The sequence below is a fragment of the Ostrinia nubilalis genome, chromosome 16 (genome assembly GCF_963855985.1).
Source record: "Ostrinia nubilalis chromosome 16, ilOstNubi1.1, whole genome shotgun sequence".
NCBI classification, from domain to species: domain Eukaryota; kingdom Metazoa; phylum Arthropoda; class Insecta; order Lepidoptera; family Crambidae; genus Ostrinia; species Ostrinia nubilalis.
In genome coordinates, this window is record NC_087103.1 from 11,169,286 (window position 1) to 11,188,907 (window position 19,622).

A 19,622-nucleotide genomic window follows, 5' to 3' on the forward strand; every position below is an offset into this window, starting at 1 on the left:
CTGTATAGAGTAGGTATTCTCTTCCAGTCTTTTATATGATTTTGAGAGGAGTAAGTATTTAAACTGTCAGTAGACAGTCCACTGCTGGACGTAATACCTACTTCTTATAAATAACAAATGCCCCACAAAGCTCGATTTCCTGTTTTTCATCCAGCTTGTTCCTACTTAAGGTCTACAGAATCTTCTTGATATCGTTGATCCATCGAGTAGGTAGGTGTTGCGACCTTCCAGTATAATTACAGCAATTTTTTTGATGAGACAAATGTATTATGAGTTTTAAAGAAGGCGTTAATTGTAAATAGTAGAGGTAATGATGCACCAAGATAGTTTATGACTTTAAACATAGAATAAAAAGCGTGCTGTTCGTTAAATAATTACTTTTATTGAATTTTATTTATAGTTATACCAGTTGTTCGAACGGTATTGTGTGAAATGGAACGTGATGGTCAGCGCACGCAAGTCGCGAACACGTCTGCGCGGGCGCGGGGCGCGGGCCGCAGCGCGCCAAACGTCACTGCGCACGCGCCTCTCTGCCTCTTTCCCACCCGCGCGCGCCGGCCCATTCAGCCACTCAGTGATAAACAAACCTCGCCGCTGCCCTCTTGTCAGACATGCCGCAAGTCTGACTTCCCGCTCGGCCACCGAATCCCGCCTTCATGCATCTGTGCCTACGATCTACGCAGCACAAGTGAGCTTCGCACTACGCTCGTGCATCGAGCGCATAACATTTCGTACCAGAACACGGATCTCGAATGACCTCGGTGGCCTCTCGTTACAGATGTCAGCCTTCGCCGCAGGAGGAACGGCGGTTTTATCACATTTTGGAAAATGACTGAAGGTCTTCTAGCTCAACATGATAAGCCGGTGAGTAATGGTGTTGTGTGGTGCGCTTTACCGCCGCCAGCGGTGGACTGGCTGGCGTGTTAACCAACAAGGAAGGATAGTTCGTAGTCAAACAATGTTGCCAGTTACTGTACAGGTAAAGGTAACAAGGCCGATGGTCGTAGCATAATAAGTTTAGCATAGCAACACATCAATGAATCGGGCATGTTTATTTAGGTAGGTATTCTCATAAATAAAGCATTGGTGAAAATACCAAATTACCTACATGTTTCTAATGTAATATGTAATGTAAGCATCATCTACTTCCAATATTTTGATAATACGTCATTCTAACATAAGATTAAAGTTTGATAAATGAGTTCCTCATAATGTAGGTAGTTATCGTCATTAGTTTATGACCGTAATTAAGTACCTACCTGGTGCAGCAGTGTTGCGGTGAAACAAATACTTACCAAAAATATATAAATACAGTTCCTAGTAGTAATTATAACTGTGTAATTGTTGTCATAGTCTATTTGAATGCCCAAATCCATAATGCAAGTTCATTATTCTAATTTATATTAGCCCAAGTAAACATCATTATCATAACGTAGGTACTATATTAGGCCAGTAGGTGTCAAATTTCTTCAATAACGCGCATGATTTATTGTAACAAATGACTCTAATGTAATGAGTCACTGTCAGCTAAAGAGTTACGACACTGACGACCGGGCACTATTTGCTTTTATCCAATTTGTTTAATTTACTATCCACTTCAGTCATTTCGTAAGTGATGTCGCTATGTCAACTTTTACATGCATAAGTAATAGTTAACTACGTACTCTAAACCTGAATACTTCATTATAACAAAGTTCATGGTTTCTCTAATTCAAAAAGGTTATTCATAGCAAAATTATACAGTTCGTAAATAAACTCATATTAGTCTTGTGACGATTCAACCCAAGGATTATACAAATAACCAAATATTGCCTATTATGTTTGGTTTGGAATAGGAATGTAATACACTGCCAAAGTAAGGCCAAGGCAATTAGTGTTCTGCGGCCAAGGTCAGCCATATTGCTCCAAAATCTAATCGTTTGTGTTTGGTAAATTGACAAGCGAATTATGCGTTTGTCTACGAGTAGTGGACGTGCTTATTAGATATCAACACGTTTCGTGTCAGCGTGACGCACTAAACACCGGCATGCATCATTCGGCCGCCCACGTGTCTCCACGACTCGAGTGCCAATAAACTCTATTTTCCTTTTACAATAAGTAGAACAGCTATACGGATTTCCATTTAAAATGGCGTATTTGATTTCAAGTTAAACAGGACCCTCAAGAAGAAATAGAGACCCGTAGTCGTAGACGGGCGTTAAGACAACGTTAACGTAGTTTCGTAGTTCCTGTGTCGTAGTCATAATTTCGTAGTAATTTCTCGTCAAGTCAAATAATGACGTTTGCTATTCCTACAGAGCCCTTCTACTCGTATTATTTGTATCTTTGCCAAATTGTAGCCTAACTAGTAATTCTATGAATTCTATAATTTTATGTTTTTTCTCTCTACATTATTACGACCAAATGATACTTATATGTATGTGGGTATTTTAATCATATTTACTTTATTGCACAAAAGCAGTCTCGTAGTCAATTTCATGTAGTTTAGTAATCATAGTTTTTTGGCAAACTATGGAATATTCATGTTTTGCTCTCTGACACTCACTGCCGTACCAAGTTACTACTTCAATAGTTTTAAAGGGCACCATCTAAAGGAAATGTCGCCATTGTTTTTCCTGTCCTGTCAAATGACTTTCTAACTTATTTACATAAGGTCATTACCGAAACGTGAACGTATCATTATCAGTCGACAGTAGAGCAGCTGGAACGAGTTCTTATCATTTTATCAGCGTAACAGTTGAAGTAACATTCATACTCGTAAAATATGTCAGTGGTAAGAATTACGACTTATCATAGTTCAAACTTTGATAAGAACTTAAGTATCTACGTATTTGTGTATGGAAATTTCAATTTTAAAAGGTATATATTAGGCTTAATCAACTCTATGAGGACGAAGTCGCGAGTATAAAGATAAACTACTTCCATTAAGTAGGTATTCAATCAAATGGTTTGTTCCATATACAAAATTAAGTAACATTTATAATCGTATTATTCAGTAATGCCGCCATTTTTGTCATTAAAATTCAGCGTGATGATATAATCAAACAGTAGAACTAATTATTACATTATTTATTGCAGCCTTGTAGGTTTAATCAATTTTGTCAAGAAATACATACCTACCTACGTATGAAACATATTCTAATTTGCTTTTCAAAATATTATACTTAGAATGTATTTTGATATACCAACTCGGTAAATGATCACTCATACAATACTTAGCCAAGAGAAACTGGTGTGACCAGACCGGGCGCAGCGCGTACCGAATTTCAACTGGTTTCGGCCATCACACACCTTCCTTATTAAAAACTTGATTGGTAAAACCGCGTTCTTTATCATTTTCAACCAAAATTTTCTAGGTTTCAACATCCGTGCTATTTTTACGACACATCGTAAAATGTGTAGTAATCACAGTATCAAACTCTATTTAATTTTTGACAAACCTTTTTCAGCTTTATTATTTCAACATGGAAGTGTGTGTTTGTACAATAAGAAACATTTTAATTTATACAATAAGCTAATATACTCTCCACTGTACTGTGTACATTATAGGTTCCATAGTTAATCAGCAGAAGTATGAGTTATAATAATATGACTATAGTAGAACCTACTGAATTTTTAAACGCAATTCCTTTAAGTAGTTTATTCAGTACGGCCTAATAAATAATGTTTATTACCAAGGGGCTCTAGTCTGTCGTTGGTAAAATAGTTGTTAGTTGGTAAACATTGAACAAAGTGATCAGCGTCGTTACTAACCCACGTCAGTTTCGTTATAGATTTTGATACAATAGAGTCGCATGTGTAGAGCATTCGAATAGAAAATAGATAGATTGTATGTAGTTCTTGTCATCTTAGAACCAAAGCTCTACAATTAGTTAAAATAGTAATATGAATTTGGTCGCAAGGTAGATGATACCTTCAAAATAAATGCATTACGAGCACCCATTAGGTACTTTCGTATTATTGCAACTTGTAAAATAACCGTTTCAGCAACTTGCGTATTGTTGTGAAATCAAATAGGTATGAAAATGCTGACCAAATCGTAATTCAACCCAGCAGTATAACAAAACTTCGGTTTATTTGGCCGAGACATCGAATTTTAACTTATTTTCAACCATAGATTAAACATAACTGCGTGATACCTTTCTTTGTGAAACTTTTTACATTTTTTGAAGTAATCAGTTTAGCCATAGCTACTGTTTATCAAAACAGATTGCAATGCATTAAGTTTTCTTTAATTGGTATTGGATAGAGTCAAATAAATATAATTAATTATCCTGAAAATCGGAAAAGTGACAATAACTACGAAGAAATTATTAGTATCGTAACAGCCACTTGATTAATGTGAGTATATCCTACTAATTATTTATGATCATCAGTTTTGTAAGTCAGTGCAATTTTTCCCTGAGATTGGCTGATAAAGTACATAACTTATTATTTTTAATTTTAATACTTTAATCAAAATACCAACTCAGTTGAGCCTTGGGAAGTTGTCATGAATCCGGATTCTCAGCGTGTACAAACAGCGGCACATTGAGGAAAACTATTTTAGTTGAAATAAAAATAGAAGCTAGTCTTCCAATACATAAAATAAAAATCGCTTCTATTGATTTGAAAATATCAGTTACTTATTTGTTTTGATTGCAGTTTACTAATAACCATTTTTGTATCGAAACTATTGATTCTCAATGCTTATATTGATCGAATAGTTTTACAATTATCTAGAAAAACTCCTTAATTAAACTTAGTCGACCATTAAGTAAGGCGTTACACGTGACTAACTGGAATCCCACGAATACTGGCTTGTCTTTAGATCCGTTCACGGCCAAGGCCTTCGTCCAGTGCTCATTTTACGTAATCGCGGCAAATATTTTAATAATAAAGACACTTGGGTACATTTTCCACAGCACGCGTAGATTTAGGTTGGTCACAACAACTCGCTGAGTCTTATGAAAAAAACACACAATTTAAAATTGCATAATGCATCCATTTAAGGAACTATAGTACCTACCTAATTAATAACATTCGGCAGCAGCTTTCTATCAGCAAAACAATAATCATACTTGTTTAATAATCTAATAATCGGACCTGTGACTCTACAAAAATACTTTTCAATTATTGTACAAACACACAAATAAACATTTAACATTTGGGTACACCGTAGATGGTACGATTACGATTGAGATATTTTATCTAGGTTTTGTAGATTCCTCTAGGTTTTAAAGGTGTTGAATATGATCGTACGTAACCAACTTCGGTTAAAGAAATGCTAAAAGTTGAATGTGGAAATAATGTAGAGACTTTATCGGTTATAGCGCCAGAGTAAATAAACTTTTAATTACATATTGCCATATACTTAATAAGGTGATATAATTTTCTCTAGTGAATTATTCTTGTGCATTATTTTTTTAGAAAAACTGAAAATGTTTCATGGGATTTTCGTAGCATAGAAATGAACCGGTAGATTTACAAAACCATAAACAGTCTTTCTTCGTTTTTCTTAGCTTCCTACAGCATTTATCGCTATTACATAATGTATTTGTATATTTTTAGGTATTATTTGAATGGATTAAAATACTCAACTCAATTAGGTACTTACATAAAATTTTAAATGAGCAAATGCTCAAATCAAGTTTAACTAATAACACTGGTCAACAGTGGTTTTGGTGCCAAGGAACTGTATATATTTTTTGATTGAGGACCTTACGCTGGTTGCTTTAGTAGCAAATTTGTTGATTTCCTACGTGTGGTTTTCTAGATTTTGACGTGTATAGAAAAATACAAATTTTCACCAAAATCAGCGTTTATAATATTTTGAAATGCTTAAAAACTTCATTTTCCACGACTTTTGTGAATGAGGTGTAATGGAACTATCACGTTACATCCTCCAGCAGTAATCAGCCATCATATACCGATCCCATCTGCCTTGGTACCTCTCTTCCAATGGTTTTTAGGTCTTGATAGCATCGCTCTCCTTATTCTTAGCTATAGCATGCTATAGTGACCCAAGATTATCTGGGAATTGGTCAAGATGACTGTGGAGGTAGTGCTCATTGATGAAAATTATGACATCCTGAGTTTTTAAGGCATTTCTCACAACTTCAGAGTAGTTACTGGACTAGTGATTTCCGAAAAAAAAATTGTAATTTCAATTAACAAAATCTATGCAAATCGTTCCAAATAGTCCATCGAACTTAAGAAATCAGAATCTTTTATTAATATTGTTATTTATGGACCATTAAAATTTACTTAATAAAATTAAGTAAAAAAAAATTATGCTAAAACTAGGATTTTTTTTTGTTCTTTCCTCACTTTCTCCACTCTGAACTTCATGTTACGGCTTCTTTGACCATTGTAACATTGCCTTAAGTGTTCACAGAAGATTATAAAAATAATTTTGGGTATCCACGGCTTGAATACAACCACAATTTCCGACTTAAAGTAAGAAAAATAAGCACTTTTAATAAAATGTTGCCTGAATTTTTGAACTTTTTAATTGTGTACACACCACCAATGTAACAGAAATACATTTTGATTATTGAGACAACTTCTTGGCAATGTAGACATGATATTAAAATAAATGCATTTATAAAAATGTACCGAGAACACTACAAACTGTGCAACCAAAGTACCGATTAAAGCTAAATTTTAAAACTGAGGGTAGATCCAAAGCTACACGTAGGAAAAAAAAAAGAAAAATATTTTTATTATTACTAATACACACCTAATAATAAACTATCAACAGAATCTCGGCACCATTTTCATTTTGATTTTTTGTTGACCAGTGTAATTATACATAAAAACTCTTATTATTGACGAGTATAGCCTGACTGCCTGATGTATATTATGGCTATTTTACTTAGTATTTTTTGTTTCGCTTGTTTACCTGTTCCTACATAACCTGCTCTTAGTTTTCAACCGACTTCAAAAAAGGAGGAGGTTCTCAATTCGACCCGTATGTTTTTTTTTGTTTCACTTACGAGCATGTTATGTATTATTTTTTACTACGTTATTTTCGTTTGATATGTGTTGTGAGAGATAAAATTGATGGAAAATATTCCGACAGAGTTTTCACGTTCAGACTGTACCGACATGTGATAACATAAATCCACAAAGTCGTAAATGGCAGCTCTATCTGCCTGGGCAAATGTCACTTAAATAAAATAAATAATAATCTCGGTGATTAGTGACGTCACCTCGCGAGTCGCGACTGATTGTTCGTTGTTTGCGGCAGATGTGTGTGCGCATATGGCTAGAGGTGGGGCACGCGTGCGAACCGCGCCGCTCCGCGCTGGGCCGCGCGCTCGCGCTCGACTGGCGGCTGTGGGTGCGCGGCGCTAGCGGCCGCGACATCAGCGCCTTCGTGCACAAGGTCGTCTTCCACCTGCACCCTTCCAGCGCCTTCGTCTACCCCAAGAGAGGTAACCGCCACGCTTCCAGTTCCACCAGACTCGCACAAAACCCGCCTCGCGAAACAGGTTGAGATCGACCCACCTTGCCGTGGGCCCGGCTCAGATAATGAGAATGACCGCCACAACGTGACCACGCGAGGCGAGCGGTCGAACGAGTTCTCTGATTTGATTCGCGGCGAATAATTTCAGATTCACTTCTCCGTATGTCTCCCGGCGAACGGTTCATCATTAAACACGCTCATTATCGTTATCTCGCTGCTCGATAGCCCGCTACGGTGCCACCAATTATCTCTGCTACTTAACTACGAATTTGTTTTATGTTTACAGTTACAGTTGATTTACGTGCGAACGTCGTTTTTACAGTGCTCCAGGAGCCGCCGTACGAGATCCAAGAGTCCGGGACCGTCTCGATTGATATACCGATTCACGTGTACCTGAAATACAGCAGCGAGCCAAAGAAAATCCGTCTGAGGTACAGTTTGGAGATAGAGAACCACACTACGAGCAGCACGGAGACGCGGCACGTGTACTACGACGTGGAGAGCCCGCCCGAGCCGCTGTGCCGCGCGCTCATGCGGGGCGGCGGCCAGCTGGTGGCGCGCGCCGGCCGCCGTGCCGGCCGCCTGCTCGTGCTCGCCGACGCAGACCGTGCCAAGCCCGAAAAGACCAAAAAGTACAAATTCGTCGAGCCCGTCCCCTGCAAGCACCCGCCCAAGAGAGTGAAGCCGAGCGTGCTGGAGGAGATTTGCCCGAAATGCGGCGAGTCGACGCACGCCGACTTCAGGAAGCAGCTGCGGTCGGTGGGCGTGACGGAGGACGAGGTGGGCCGCGTGTCGCAGCTGTACCTGGCCTACAGCAGCTACGAGAAGGCGGCGGACGCGCTGCCGCTGCCGCCGCTGGCCGACCCGCTGTACCGGCCGCCCGAGCTGTCCCCGGCGCTGCGGGAGGCGCTTAAAACGGTCCAAATAGATTTCATGATACAGTGATCGTAGCTGACTCCTCTGCTCCGCCGTCCCGTGTTGTGATATTAAAATAAAAGGTGCCATGAAAGACTCTACATTTCACGCGTTGACAGGGTGCTATCTAGTAATTACCATTATTTTTATACTGTTTTATGTTTAATTCATATAATATTATCAATAAGAAATCTATTTACTTTCGTTACTTATTTAATTTAACGTCTATAATTTAGTTAAACTAGTTGATTTATAATTGAAGTACAAGTGCTGTGAGAAAGATCTCAAAACTGTTATCACTGAATGATACTAAAGTTGCTATGAATATTTTATCGTATAACTGTTATCGTATTATGTAAGTAAGGTAATTCAATGTAAGTATGTAGTCTTTCTACGACAGTTATTTATTCCAACAAATAATGGTTGTATGTGGTATTTCTTAATTCTGTAGTCAAAAAGGCTAGTTTTGCAACTTTGTGATGCCTTGTTGTGTAAATATCTAGTCCGGCTACTAGATAAGTCTACATTACATACCTATAATTAGTTTACTTCAGATTTTTTATTAATTTTATATTTCTAGCATTCAGTCTAATCAATTAGGTACGTACGTACGTACCTACTTGTGTAAGTACATCTACATATTTATGAAAAATTATATGTATTAAGCTCGTATTGATAACAATCGATTCGTTTACGAATCATTAATTCGCATCGCAAATTACATGGCTTTGTAGGCACACTTTACATTAATGCCTTTTTGAATGGGATGCCGATCTGTGTGAGATAAATAAATGGGTTTGCATGATCGTTATTACCTATGTTACCTACTCATAATCATGTAGGATTTTTGATACAATACGTTGTGCCTCTACTTGGTAATCATACTAACAATCAACACGTTTAATATTCTGGCTATTGATTTCGCGGCATGCCATTATATCGTGCTGTTACATGAAGGCACCTACCGTCTGCAATTCCTCGGCGAGAATATTTTTGCACGCAACGTTAAACTGCATTACCACTACCACTACTACGTAGGATTGTTACACCGCGTGAAGGTATACTTAGCCACTCGGCCTTGCAATCGGTCAGAACTTCAGAAGTGACAGAACTCGGTAGCATGATGAAAAGTCTCTTAATAGAGACAATTTTCCTAATGGAATGATACCACAACCCCCAACTTCTAACTACTTACCTACTTGGACCATACAATACATGTAGAGATTGTTGATAGCATAATACATTGTAGGATTCGGAACGCCGTTTGCGGATTTTGCGGTGCCTTTCACGGTCATGGATTTTTTTCTCAATTCTATGTCTTAAACTGTTGTGCATTAATTTGAATGAAGTTTGTTTAGATTTATGTTTAACTCACTAGATTAAACTAACATTGTTGTTATTGCTCAAAACATTATTATAAGTTTTGTTATTTTTGTTAACTCCAAATTCGCATTAAATAAATATTTTTTGTTATTATTGTTTAGTTAAGAATGATATTTCTTTAAAGTAATAAATAATTTTAAAGTTTATAAAGTTACATAAAAGTTGTGTCTTGTTGTTGTTATCTTGTAACAATGAACTACATAGGTACATTATAAATTCCAAAACATGTTTTTTTTTTTGTTTGCTGACTTGAAATATTTTTACATATTAAACTAGCGACTATATTAAAATGTACATTTAGTTAATAATTTATTTTTCTTAAATCCTTATCATAATTAATGAGAGAGGAGGAGAAGCAGACAGAGAAGAAAAGTCATGAACCAACTAAGTAACATCGTGAATAATAGGGTTACAAATACACCGCAAAAGATTTATTTTTTCGCATTAATATTATGTAGAGCCTCGTTACTATTACGATGTGTTTCATGCTCATCTAATGGGGTCATGGGTTCAATTTTGGGGACACACTATTGGGTCATTAGGGAGAAGCCACACGGTGCGGCGCCACCGCAATCATTTTGCCGCATTACTGTACACCATGGTGTTAGGCGCACGGTCTGGCATATCATTGTATTTTATATGCAGGACGCCGCGACCACACCGCACTGTGTGGCTTCTCCCTTAGAGACACGTTTGTATTCAAATATCTACTACGGGTTTAATATTTTATTTGATGGGTCTCTGATAAGACAAGGGAGGGACACATTATGAATTTTTTCAAAGATTGCATCCGAATGGCTAGAATCCCTGGTGCCTCGGGCGGGAGAAGATGACCTTTACTTTACTACAGGACGCAATTTGTAACGATACGTAGGCACGTAGGGTAGTAGCCCCTTTGCTTCAGTAAATTAGTCCATCGAGACTGCTCTGAAGAAGAATAAATTATCCGATCAAATGGCAAGGGGCCAAGAGCAACGAAAATTATTTAATATTTTAATAACGAAATATTAGTTTTAGTTGTTGGTTATTTATTGTATTCATGAAGAACAAGATTGATATTCCGTGTTAACCTACCCTCGTAATATTTTTTTATCCATATCATTTCCGAAGACTTGGCTGTATAGTATTATATTCCTTTGCATTTTATTACAAAAAAAAAAGAATTAAAAAAAAAGCTGTCAAAAATTATGGCAGACGTCAACGTCAAAAAAATCTGTGGAGTGGTGAAAAAACTAAAGTTAACTCCCCTATTTTAAATTCCCTTGTTATTCATCAATGTTAACAAAATTAATTTGTAGGTAGGTAGCTTTTAATTTGGCCTTGCGAAATTCAATCCAAATCTCCCGTGACTTTTTTTTTTTTTTTTGTGTCACAAAAAGCTTTTCCCAACCCTTTCCCTTATCCCCTTATCCCAATCCATGCTGTACAAAATTTTTGTGTATTGTTTGTTTTGTGATGTCTTTTTGTGATTGTGTGTGATGTCTTTTTTGTTTTAGGTACGATAAGTCCGCTTAGTTTTGCAGTTGAATTATTATTTTTTATATTTATTTTTAACATTGTGTAAAAGCTGCGCACGTGACATTGGCGGAACAGTGTGCCCCCAGTGGCGAAAAAACACAAGTCCATCGCCATCAATAAATGAAGAAGAAGAAGAAGAAAAAACTAAAGTTGAAGGAAAACAAGCATTGTGCTGATTTTCGATCGCAGAATTTACTCATTTCCATCTGTTTCGAAATCTATAGAATTTTATTTACGTGCACTAACTACATATAGCACTGTGATATCAAAAAAGCATTTAGTTTTGTGGAGCCAACCAAATTTACAAACATGGTGTGTGTTCCTTGTTTCATCATTCCCGTGTTGTTATTTCTATGGCATAAGTTTATTCAGCCTTATGTGCTGCGCTTCTGGAATCCATGGGCCGTTAAAGATGCTGACGGAAACGTGAAAACTGAGTTCCCGTTTAAATGTGAAGGAGGAGTTTGCGCCTTTAGCAGAGGGTCTGGGAAGAAAGAAAAGCTAGAAGAAAATAAACCAGATGACGTATCAGCTGATCCTTGCAATGACACTGCTCCTACTTCTGACGCGAGGCTCAAAGCAGATTAAAACACAGCAAACGCTCGTTAGCCTTTACTCTGGTGGTAGTCCTTCAATGCATTTATATTTTCGTATCTGACTAGATAACTAATGAAAAATGAAATATTTTAAAGTTACAAAAGTTAAGTTTGGGGTGGTATAGGTAGATTTATTTTAAAAATAATAGCAAGAATCCACAAGGACTTTATAAACTGTGTTGTTGTAACCATGAATGTATTATTTAGTTAGGCATTTTTAAACTTATGCTCCAAAGAGAAATTAAAAGAATGTCTCTTTCCAAGATTTAATACCTGTATTTGTCTGAAAAACAATGTAACTATTGATGAATAAATATATTAAAAGGTTGTTGTTAATTTGTCTGTTTAGCTTTATTATAATTATGTTGCTATATGAGTATTAGTATCTATTATTTTGTGATATCCACACACAAAATCTTATTATAATAGAGTAGGCACAGAATTTCAATGTAAATAACTATTTATTTTTTCAATAAACAATGAACATAACTAGTTCTTTCATTTTTAACTATTTTATTATGAGAAGATGGTTAACTGGCAGAGAATTCCTTATGGCATTAAGTTAATTAATAAATTTTTTTTGGCATTAAAGATTTAATATAAATAAGATGAATCTGAATAATACAGGCACAGATTTAGATATTAAGTTTATTTGGATCCCTTATCTTAACATGCTTTTACATTCCAATGTAAACATGGCTAAAATGCTTCAAGTTAAGAAAAATATTCAGTAGATTTAATGTTCAAAAAACCTTGTTCAATACAATGTTCAATAGGGATATCCTATTTCCATGTTGGATAATATTACTAATATGAAATAAAAGATTTCTTCAGTATGTAATTTTAAACTTTATTTCCACAATTAGATAGAATTTGTATTACTGCTACAAGGCAAACCTGTGTGAAATATTTGTACAATGAAATTCCATAGGTAAATAAATATTATTGATACTATTGCATATGTATAGTTATGTATGTATATGGCTGACTAACACTGTAGATCTAACTGAAATAAAACTAAATTCTACATTAGAACCAAAAGTAGGATGAGTGATAATAATAATAACTATGACACTTATTATTTATACTTAACAATAATAGTCGGAATTAAAGTAGGTACTTAATGGCTATGAATTTATTTGATTATACGAGCTGATGCAGTGTCAGACAGTAAAAATATGTCACATCATCTAGAAACAATATTAGAAGTTAATGAAATGTAACACAAAATACTGTTTTGTGTGCTTAATTTTTATTGTTAGTGTCAACTTAAAATATTAATAGAACAGAACTTAAAAAGCTGCATAATACATAAAATATTCAAACTATCTATGGACCAGCAAATTGAGGAAAATCATTCTTAGTAAAAAGTCCAGTTCAATTCTTACATACTAACTTATTTTTACAGAGCTTATGTTAATAGCGAATATGGCCGCATCTGCAACTATAAATGTGATATTACCAATTAAAAAACGAGTAAAATTAGTAACCAACTTATAGACTCTTATTAACCTCGTAAGACCGAAGAGTAAATTGTGTCGACTTCTAAGTATCGCCGAATGTGCTTTTAGAAGAACGAATAATTTGAAGTAGTAAACGCCGAGCACTTCGAGTAAAAAAAATTCTTTGTTAGAGATTTTCTTTTGCATTCATATTTTCAGGGGCCCTATATAATAGTGCATAGAGCTTATTTTAGGTGAAAAATTATAAAAAAATGTTTTCTCTTAAAAGAACATTCGGTATTACAGACTTTAAAAAGGAAAAGTAAATAAATTGTATATTATACTTTAAAGTAAAACATAAATGTAACCTTCTTAATAAATTAATACTACATAAAGATACAATAACGATATTAATAAATGTAACTGAAAAGGAACAACGGTTTTAATTTTATTTAATGTTTCATAATTAGTACTTTTAAAAGTACTATCGGTTTTATAACATACACTAATGATAGGTTAAAATGTATAAGAAGTAAAGTGAATATTCATGTTAATTATAATATTTACTAAACTAAAAATCAGAACGTTCTCATGGTAAATTTTCTCAATCATATCATAATTTTAAACGTCCAATACTCAATCCCATCTCAATAGAAAAAATATACAAAAATAAAACTTTCACCATCAAGACCGAATGTTCCTTGCAAAGAACTTTTATTTTCAAACGAAAAAAATCTTACAAAACTACTTCAAATTGGGAAAAATAATTTTTTTGCTTGTTTAGCAGTATTTTAACTTAAATTATACTGGTCAGTTTTGCAATTAAACTACGTTTACGTGAAGAAAAAAAATTAATCGCACATCATGTCTTCTCGGACGAACCACCTTGTCAAAGAAAAATGATAATTTGACAGTGACATTTTGTTTTTTTTATATTAATAAGTTCGGATACCTGATTTTGAATACTTTAAGCCATAGACTATCACTCTTTTTTTTCGATTGGCGCGAATTTTTGAACTTAAATTTATCGCTAAAGTTTTAGTTCCTCTGATGGCACATCCGGCGATACTTCGAAATCACCTCCGAAAATGTCTCGGCGTTACTGACTACAAAGTTTCAGTTCCTTCTGAGGCACATCCGGGCTTACGAGGTTAACGCAAAATAATGTAAATTTGTATAAAATGAAATGGTTGCAGATGCGACATGTTGGCTCAAAACTTCCGGCGTGTACCTGCATCAATCCAACAAGATGGCAACCATTCAACAATTTAACCAAATAACAACTTTTCACAATTTCACATTCATCGTCACTGGCATACTCTATTTTTGATGACTATAGAACACTTCACTTTACATTTTTCAATTCTACATCAAATACTAATGTTGAGTTTGGTGGAATCACTGGAGGGGATCCTTTGGCTCCATACCTGTCACAGATAACAAACAAATTATTAGAACTATAATTTTTGAAAAATAAAATCATAATAAATTATTAGATAATCACTTACGCCATTGCAGGTGGGCAGACGATCTTCCTCTTGCCTCCGACTTTCATGCCAGCGATGCCTACGTCCCACCCTGTGATGACTTCCTTAGCTCCCAGCTTGAACTTGAAGCCAGGCCCCTTAATGCAGTTGTCAAACATTTTGTTGTTCTGTTTCAGACGACCTTCGTAGTACACCTGTACAAATATTAATTTTACTATTAAATACTACAACCTAGTCAAATACAGAATTTGCATTGCAACATTTAAGTTTAAAAAGAGGTCAGTCGGAAGACATTTTGCCATTTAGATAGAACAAATTAAAATGGTGAAAGAACATTCAAAATTATTATAAATTTTAGGCATGAATAGTAGCTCAGTTATAATAAAGTATTAGTATAAAAAGGATAACTAACCATAACCACTTTGCCTGGTTTAGCAGGGGCTCCAGTGCCAACCTTGGTGTCTTCAATGAAAACTCCACCACTGAGGGTCTTCTTTTCTTTCTTGTCACCAGCATCTTGGCTGTCTTTCTTGGCATCTGGCTTCTTCTTCTCAGCCTTTTGCTTTTCTTCTGGTTTTTCCTTCTATAAAACAAAAATATATTACTTTAGATTACATTAATAATGTTTCCAGTTTAGTCTTTCTAAAATCTAAACTGGAAACTAACTAAATCTAAAACTTCAAAAATTTCATGGACTCAATCACCTTGTCTCACTTTAAAATCAAGTGATTTATTTACTGCCAATCAAATGAATAAAGCGAAGGGTTTTTCAATGGACAGCTTGAATAACCAGTCAGAATCTCTGATATAGCTATAGCCTTTAGGCTGACATAATTGTCAGGTGAATTTTAGTTGGAAATCTAGTCTGGTCGCCGAGCAGACAGAATTTCGCACAATGACCCCAAGCTACCCATCCTTATCACTGCTGTCGCGACTGTGCGACGGGTGGCCGCAGTGTGTGCGAGCGCGACAGCAATTAATTACGCGCCAGTGATGAGGATGGGTAGCTGGAATCATTGTGCGAAATTCTATCTGCTTGGCGACCGGACTTTAGTATGTAGCCAAAACAAGACCGAGACAAATATATCCTACCTTAGCTTTATCTACGCCGTTGACCTGTGGCTGCTCCTTGCCCTGCTGCTGCAGCTTCTTCTTGAGGCGGCGGCGCTGCGACTTGCTGAGCTTGGACATGTCCACCTTCTCCTCCTTGCTTGGCGACCGGACTTTAGTTTGTAGCCAAAACAAGACCGAGACAAATATATCCTACCTTAGCTTTGTCTACGCCGTTGACCTGTGGCTGCTCCTTGCCCTGCTGCTGCAGCTTCTTCTTGAGGCGGCGGCGCTGCGACTTGCTGAGCTTGGACATGTCCACCTTCTCCTCCTTGCTTGGCGACCGGACTTTAGTTTGTAGCCAAAACAAGACCGAGACAAATATATCCTACCTTAGCTTTGTCTACGCCGTTGACCTGTGGCTGCTCCTTGCCCTGCTGCTGCAGCTTCTTCTTGAGGCGGCGGCGCTGCGACTTGCTGAGCTTGGACATGTCCACCTTCTCCTCCTTGCTTGGCGACCGGACTTTAGTTTGTAGCCAAAACAAGACCGAGACAAATATATCCTACCTTAGCTTTGTCTACGCCGTTGACCTGTGGCTGCTCCTTGCCCTGCTGCTGCAGCTTCTTCTTGAGGCGGCGGCGCTGCGACTTGCTGAGCTTGGACATGTCCACCTTTTCTTCCTTGCTGGTGTCGAGCGTGCTCTCCGCCTCGTCGGACGACTTATCGTCGTCTTCTTCCTCGTCCTCGGCCTCCTCATCTTCCTCATCCGATTCTTCTTCATCGCTGTAATGGTTTGTGAGTATATTATAGAAATTAACTGCAAAATGTGTTGGTAAGCGCATAACTCGTTCGTTGCAATCCAAGGATGGTTTTTACGGCGAAATCGAAGGCGAGAGGCGATAAACAGCTCTTTTTTCACGCGGACGAAGCGGCGGAATGCTAGTTGTTTATAAAATTTTCCTTTCTTTTTTTTAAATATAAAATAATCAAAATAGCAATAGTATATTTGGCATGTTTGTAAATTGTAACAAATAAATTTTAACATAGTTATAGAGGTATAAAAAACAGAAATAAGCAACATTACCTATCACTTGCTTCACCAGATGTGTTCATCTTGAATGACTCATCATTCTCATCTGTGTCAATGTCTTCACCGTCCAGAAACTTTTGGAGTTGGTCCTCTTCATCATCATCGTCGTCGTCGGAACTGTCTGCAGCTGCTTTTGCTTTTTTGTCTTTCTATAATGAAAACACAGAATGTTTTTAAAATAATTGTAATGTAATAAGTACCATTACAAAATTGACAAGCAATTTTGCTTCCTACCAGTTAAAATAGTTTCAATGATTCTAATACAATTTGCACTCTAATAAAGTTGTAATCAAGGTTGTATTCAAAGATAAAATATTATGAACTGTAAAATTATATGGGTAAAAGTTGCCTCATCACAAATATGAGTCAAAGATACAAAAAGAGGCTGTCTAAATACCCGAACCAACTTGCCGTGCAAGTCACTATCCCTGAAGCTAGGAGGCGACTGAAACAATGGCACATTCTGGATATGAAGAGCCAGAATAAATCATGGAGGGACTCCCAGTGAGGATTCTGCTCTCATAGCTTTTATTCACAGAAAAAATCTGCTCATAGTCTACTGACTGATTGCATGATAGAGTAAACTATAAAAATACAAGTTGCCTAAGTTATTAGGTGAACCAACCTTGGCTTTCTTATTTGCCGAAGCATCGTTGCTATTCTCCAGCTTCCTCTTGGACTTGGCAGGGGCCACAGGCGCGGGCTCCTCCTCCTCCTCTTCTTCTGCATCATCCTCCGACAACTCCTCGTACTCAGGGTCGAGATATCCAGTTAAATGAACGTTGCATTTACCTGTGGAGAATAATAATGTCACATTCGATCAAATTAAGCAGGGAAGAAAGAAAATCATGTATTTCATTACAAAACATTGTGCAAGTTCATCAATCAGCATCATTTATCTGTCAGTTCATACTGCTGAGTGTTTAATTTTATTATCACAGGTTAATTAATAACAATTTTGATTATGAAATTTAATGTATGTAAAATATCTATCAAAATTTGAACCAGATAATAAAAAACTTACATCTTATTCCAATGCTACATGGTAATTAAACTTAGGGGAACTTTGCATTGCATAATAAAATTATGATTGCAATTTTATTATGCAATTCTCAACATGAAAATATACTCACCATTGGTCAAAAAAGCTATTGAGTCCCCACTCTTGAAGTACAAGTCAAGTGGCACCTGCACACTTTTGGTCTTCTGGAGTGTGCACACCAGGAAGTTTTTGCCATCTACCACCACCATAACTTGGCAGGGGTCGTTGTCACCGGTGGAAATGTCGATAGCGGCCTGCGATATGTGGAAGGGTTTCTCCACCACTTGAGCATACCGCTTGTTCGGTTCCATAATCAGTCCTAAAAACATTATATCCAGACATGACTCAAGAACTTACGAGAGAACATCTCAAAACTAATGTGCTTATAACGTGTGGAGTACTAAAAGTATTTATTTCAAACGTTATCACAGCCGAAGCATGCACGGGACCAACCATGTCATGACAGCTAATCATTCAAAACAATGAAATCAATGAATTATCACGTGCGACAGGATTACACTCAAGTTCCATTGACTTTAAAGCTTTAGAATTGTAAAATTATGTTAAATCTTAAAAGCTAGGGGCATGGAAATCGACAACACGTGGTGATACATTTGCCGGTTAACTTACCCCAAAACATCTTGGCAAATTTGAATATCACTGATTCTAATTAAATAGTAAGCCTGTTCAAGGCTCCACGTAACTTCCAAAGAACAGAATTATCCAAAAGCAGGTGAACAATTTATTGAAAAAACGTGGATTTTACGAAACGCGGCAAATTCCACCATTTACCGGACCGCCGAAGACACAACGAAACGAAGAAAGAACCATAGAGAAGAAAGATTTCTGCTGAAACATAACTAGGGATGTAAAAAACCGATTTTAAATTTATATTGAGTTTTCAATTGAATGTTTCTTCGTTTCAGCCACTCACGTCTAGAGATGGGTTTCCACCCGGGTAAAAACCCACATGAGGGTAAAAACCCAATAAAAACCCGTTTCATTCCACCCGTGGGTGTTTACACCGGGTGAAAACAAATAATTTTATAATTATTTCAATTGGTATCTTTTCTTTATTTTTATTGAATTTTTCTCATTTAAGTTTATTGATTAATAAGTAATAAGTCAAATTTAACACTAATATGCATTTATATTGTGGCCAAAACGTAAAATTGATCACGTTATGATGATGTGACCAATTATTTTATAAAATGGTGTTATTTCAAGAATCGTTGAACCGATTTAGAAGAAATTTAGTAGGAACACAATAATTTGTGATCATGGCAAGGACATGGAGGGGGAGGGGGGGGGGGGGGAGAGGGGGGCTGCCAAAGATGCCAAACTCTCTCTTTGATGACATTACGGTATAAAGTTACAAATAACAACACCAACTACAAAGTACTTCTGCTTAAAAACTTGTAATCGAACCGCCCTTCCGCCACTGTAACGCATTGTAACGTTTTTCAAGACCTCCTCTCCCCCCAGATTGCATTACGTAACGCTAGAACGCCCCCTTAGCAACAAATACCACTTCTCACTTTAAAAAAACGCTATTTTGGTTTTCACCCACCAGAATGGGTGATAATGGGTAAAAACCGGGTTTTTACCCAAATCACCCAGTTTTAACCCAATCGGGTGAAATGGGTTT

General features: G+C 36.6%; 3 protein-coding genes across 3 annotated transcripts; 2 read left to right on the forward strand and 1 right to left on the reverse strand.

Moving 5' to 3' along the window:
• Positions 1–411: 411 nt before the first annotated feature.
• On the forward strand, positions 412–9,176 carry LOC135079411 (uncharacterized). Its single transcript, XM_063974071.1, has 4 exons — positions 412–688; positions 779–864; positions 7,232–7,418; positions 7,773–9,176. Exons 1-4 carry the CDS (start codon positions 433–435, stop codon positions 8,393–8,395), a joined length of 1,152 nt encoding a protein of 383 aa, XP_063830141.1. The 5' UTR covers positions 412–432; the 3' UTR covers positions 8,396–9,176.
• Positions 9,177–11,486: 2,310 nt separating this feature from the next.
• LOC135079395 (UPF0729 protein AAEL015238) lies at positions 11,487–11,957 on the forward strand. The gene has a single exon (XM_063974051.1). The coding sequence runs from the start codon at positions 11,576–11,578 to the stop codon at positions 11,852–11,854; it is 279 nt and encodes a 92-aa protein (XP_063830121.1). The 5' UTR covers positions 11,487–11,575; the 3' UTR covers positions 11,855–11,957.
• A 1,012-nt stretch (positions 11,958–12,969) lies between these two features.
• LOC135079396 (46 kDa FK506-binding nuclear protein-like) lies at positions 12,970–18,303 on the reverse strand. Its single transcript, XM_063974052.1, has 8 exons — positions 18,066–18,303; positions 17,558–17,724; positions 16,927–17,081; positions 16,409–16,625; positions 15,204–15,374; positions 14,813–14,985; positions 14,461–14,731; positions 12,970–13,374 (listed from the first exon to the last, which is right to left on the reverse strand). The coding sequence occupies exons 1-7, from the start codon at positions 18,301–18,303 to the stop codon at positions 14,650–14,652; spliced, it is 1,203 nt and encodes a 400-aa protein (XP_063830122.1). The 3' UTR covers positions 12,970–13,374; positions 14,461–14,649.
• Positions 18,304–19,622: the final 1,319 nt, after the last annotated feature.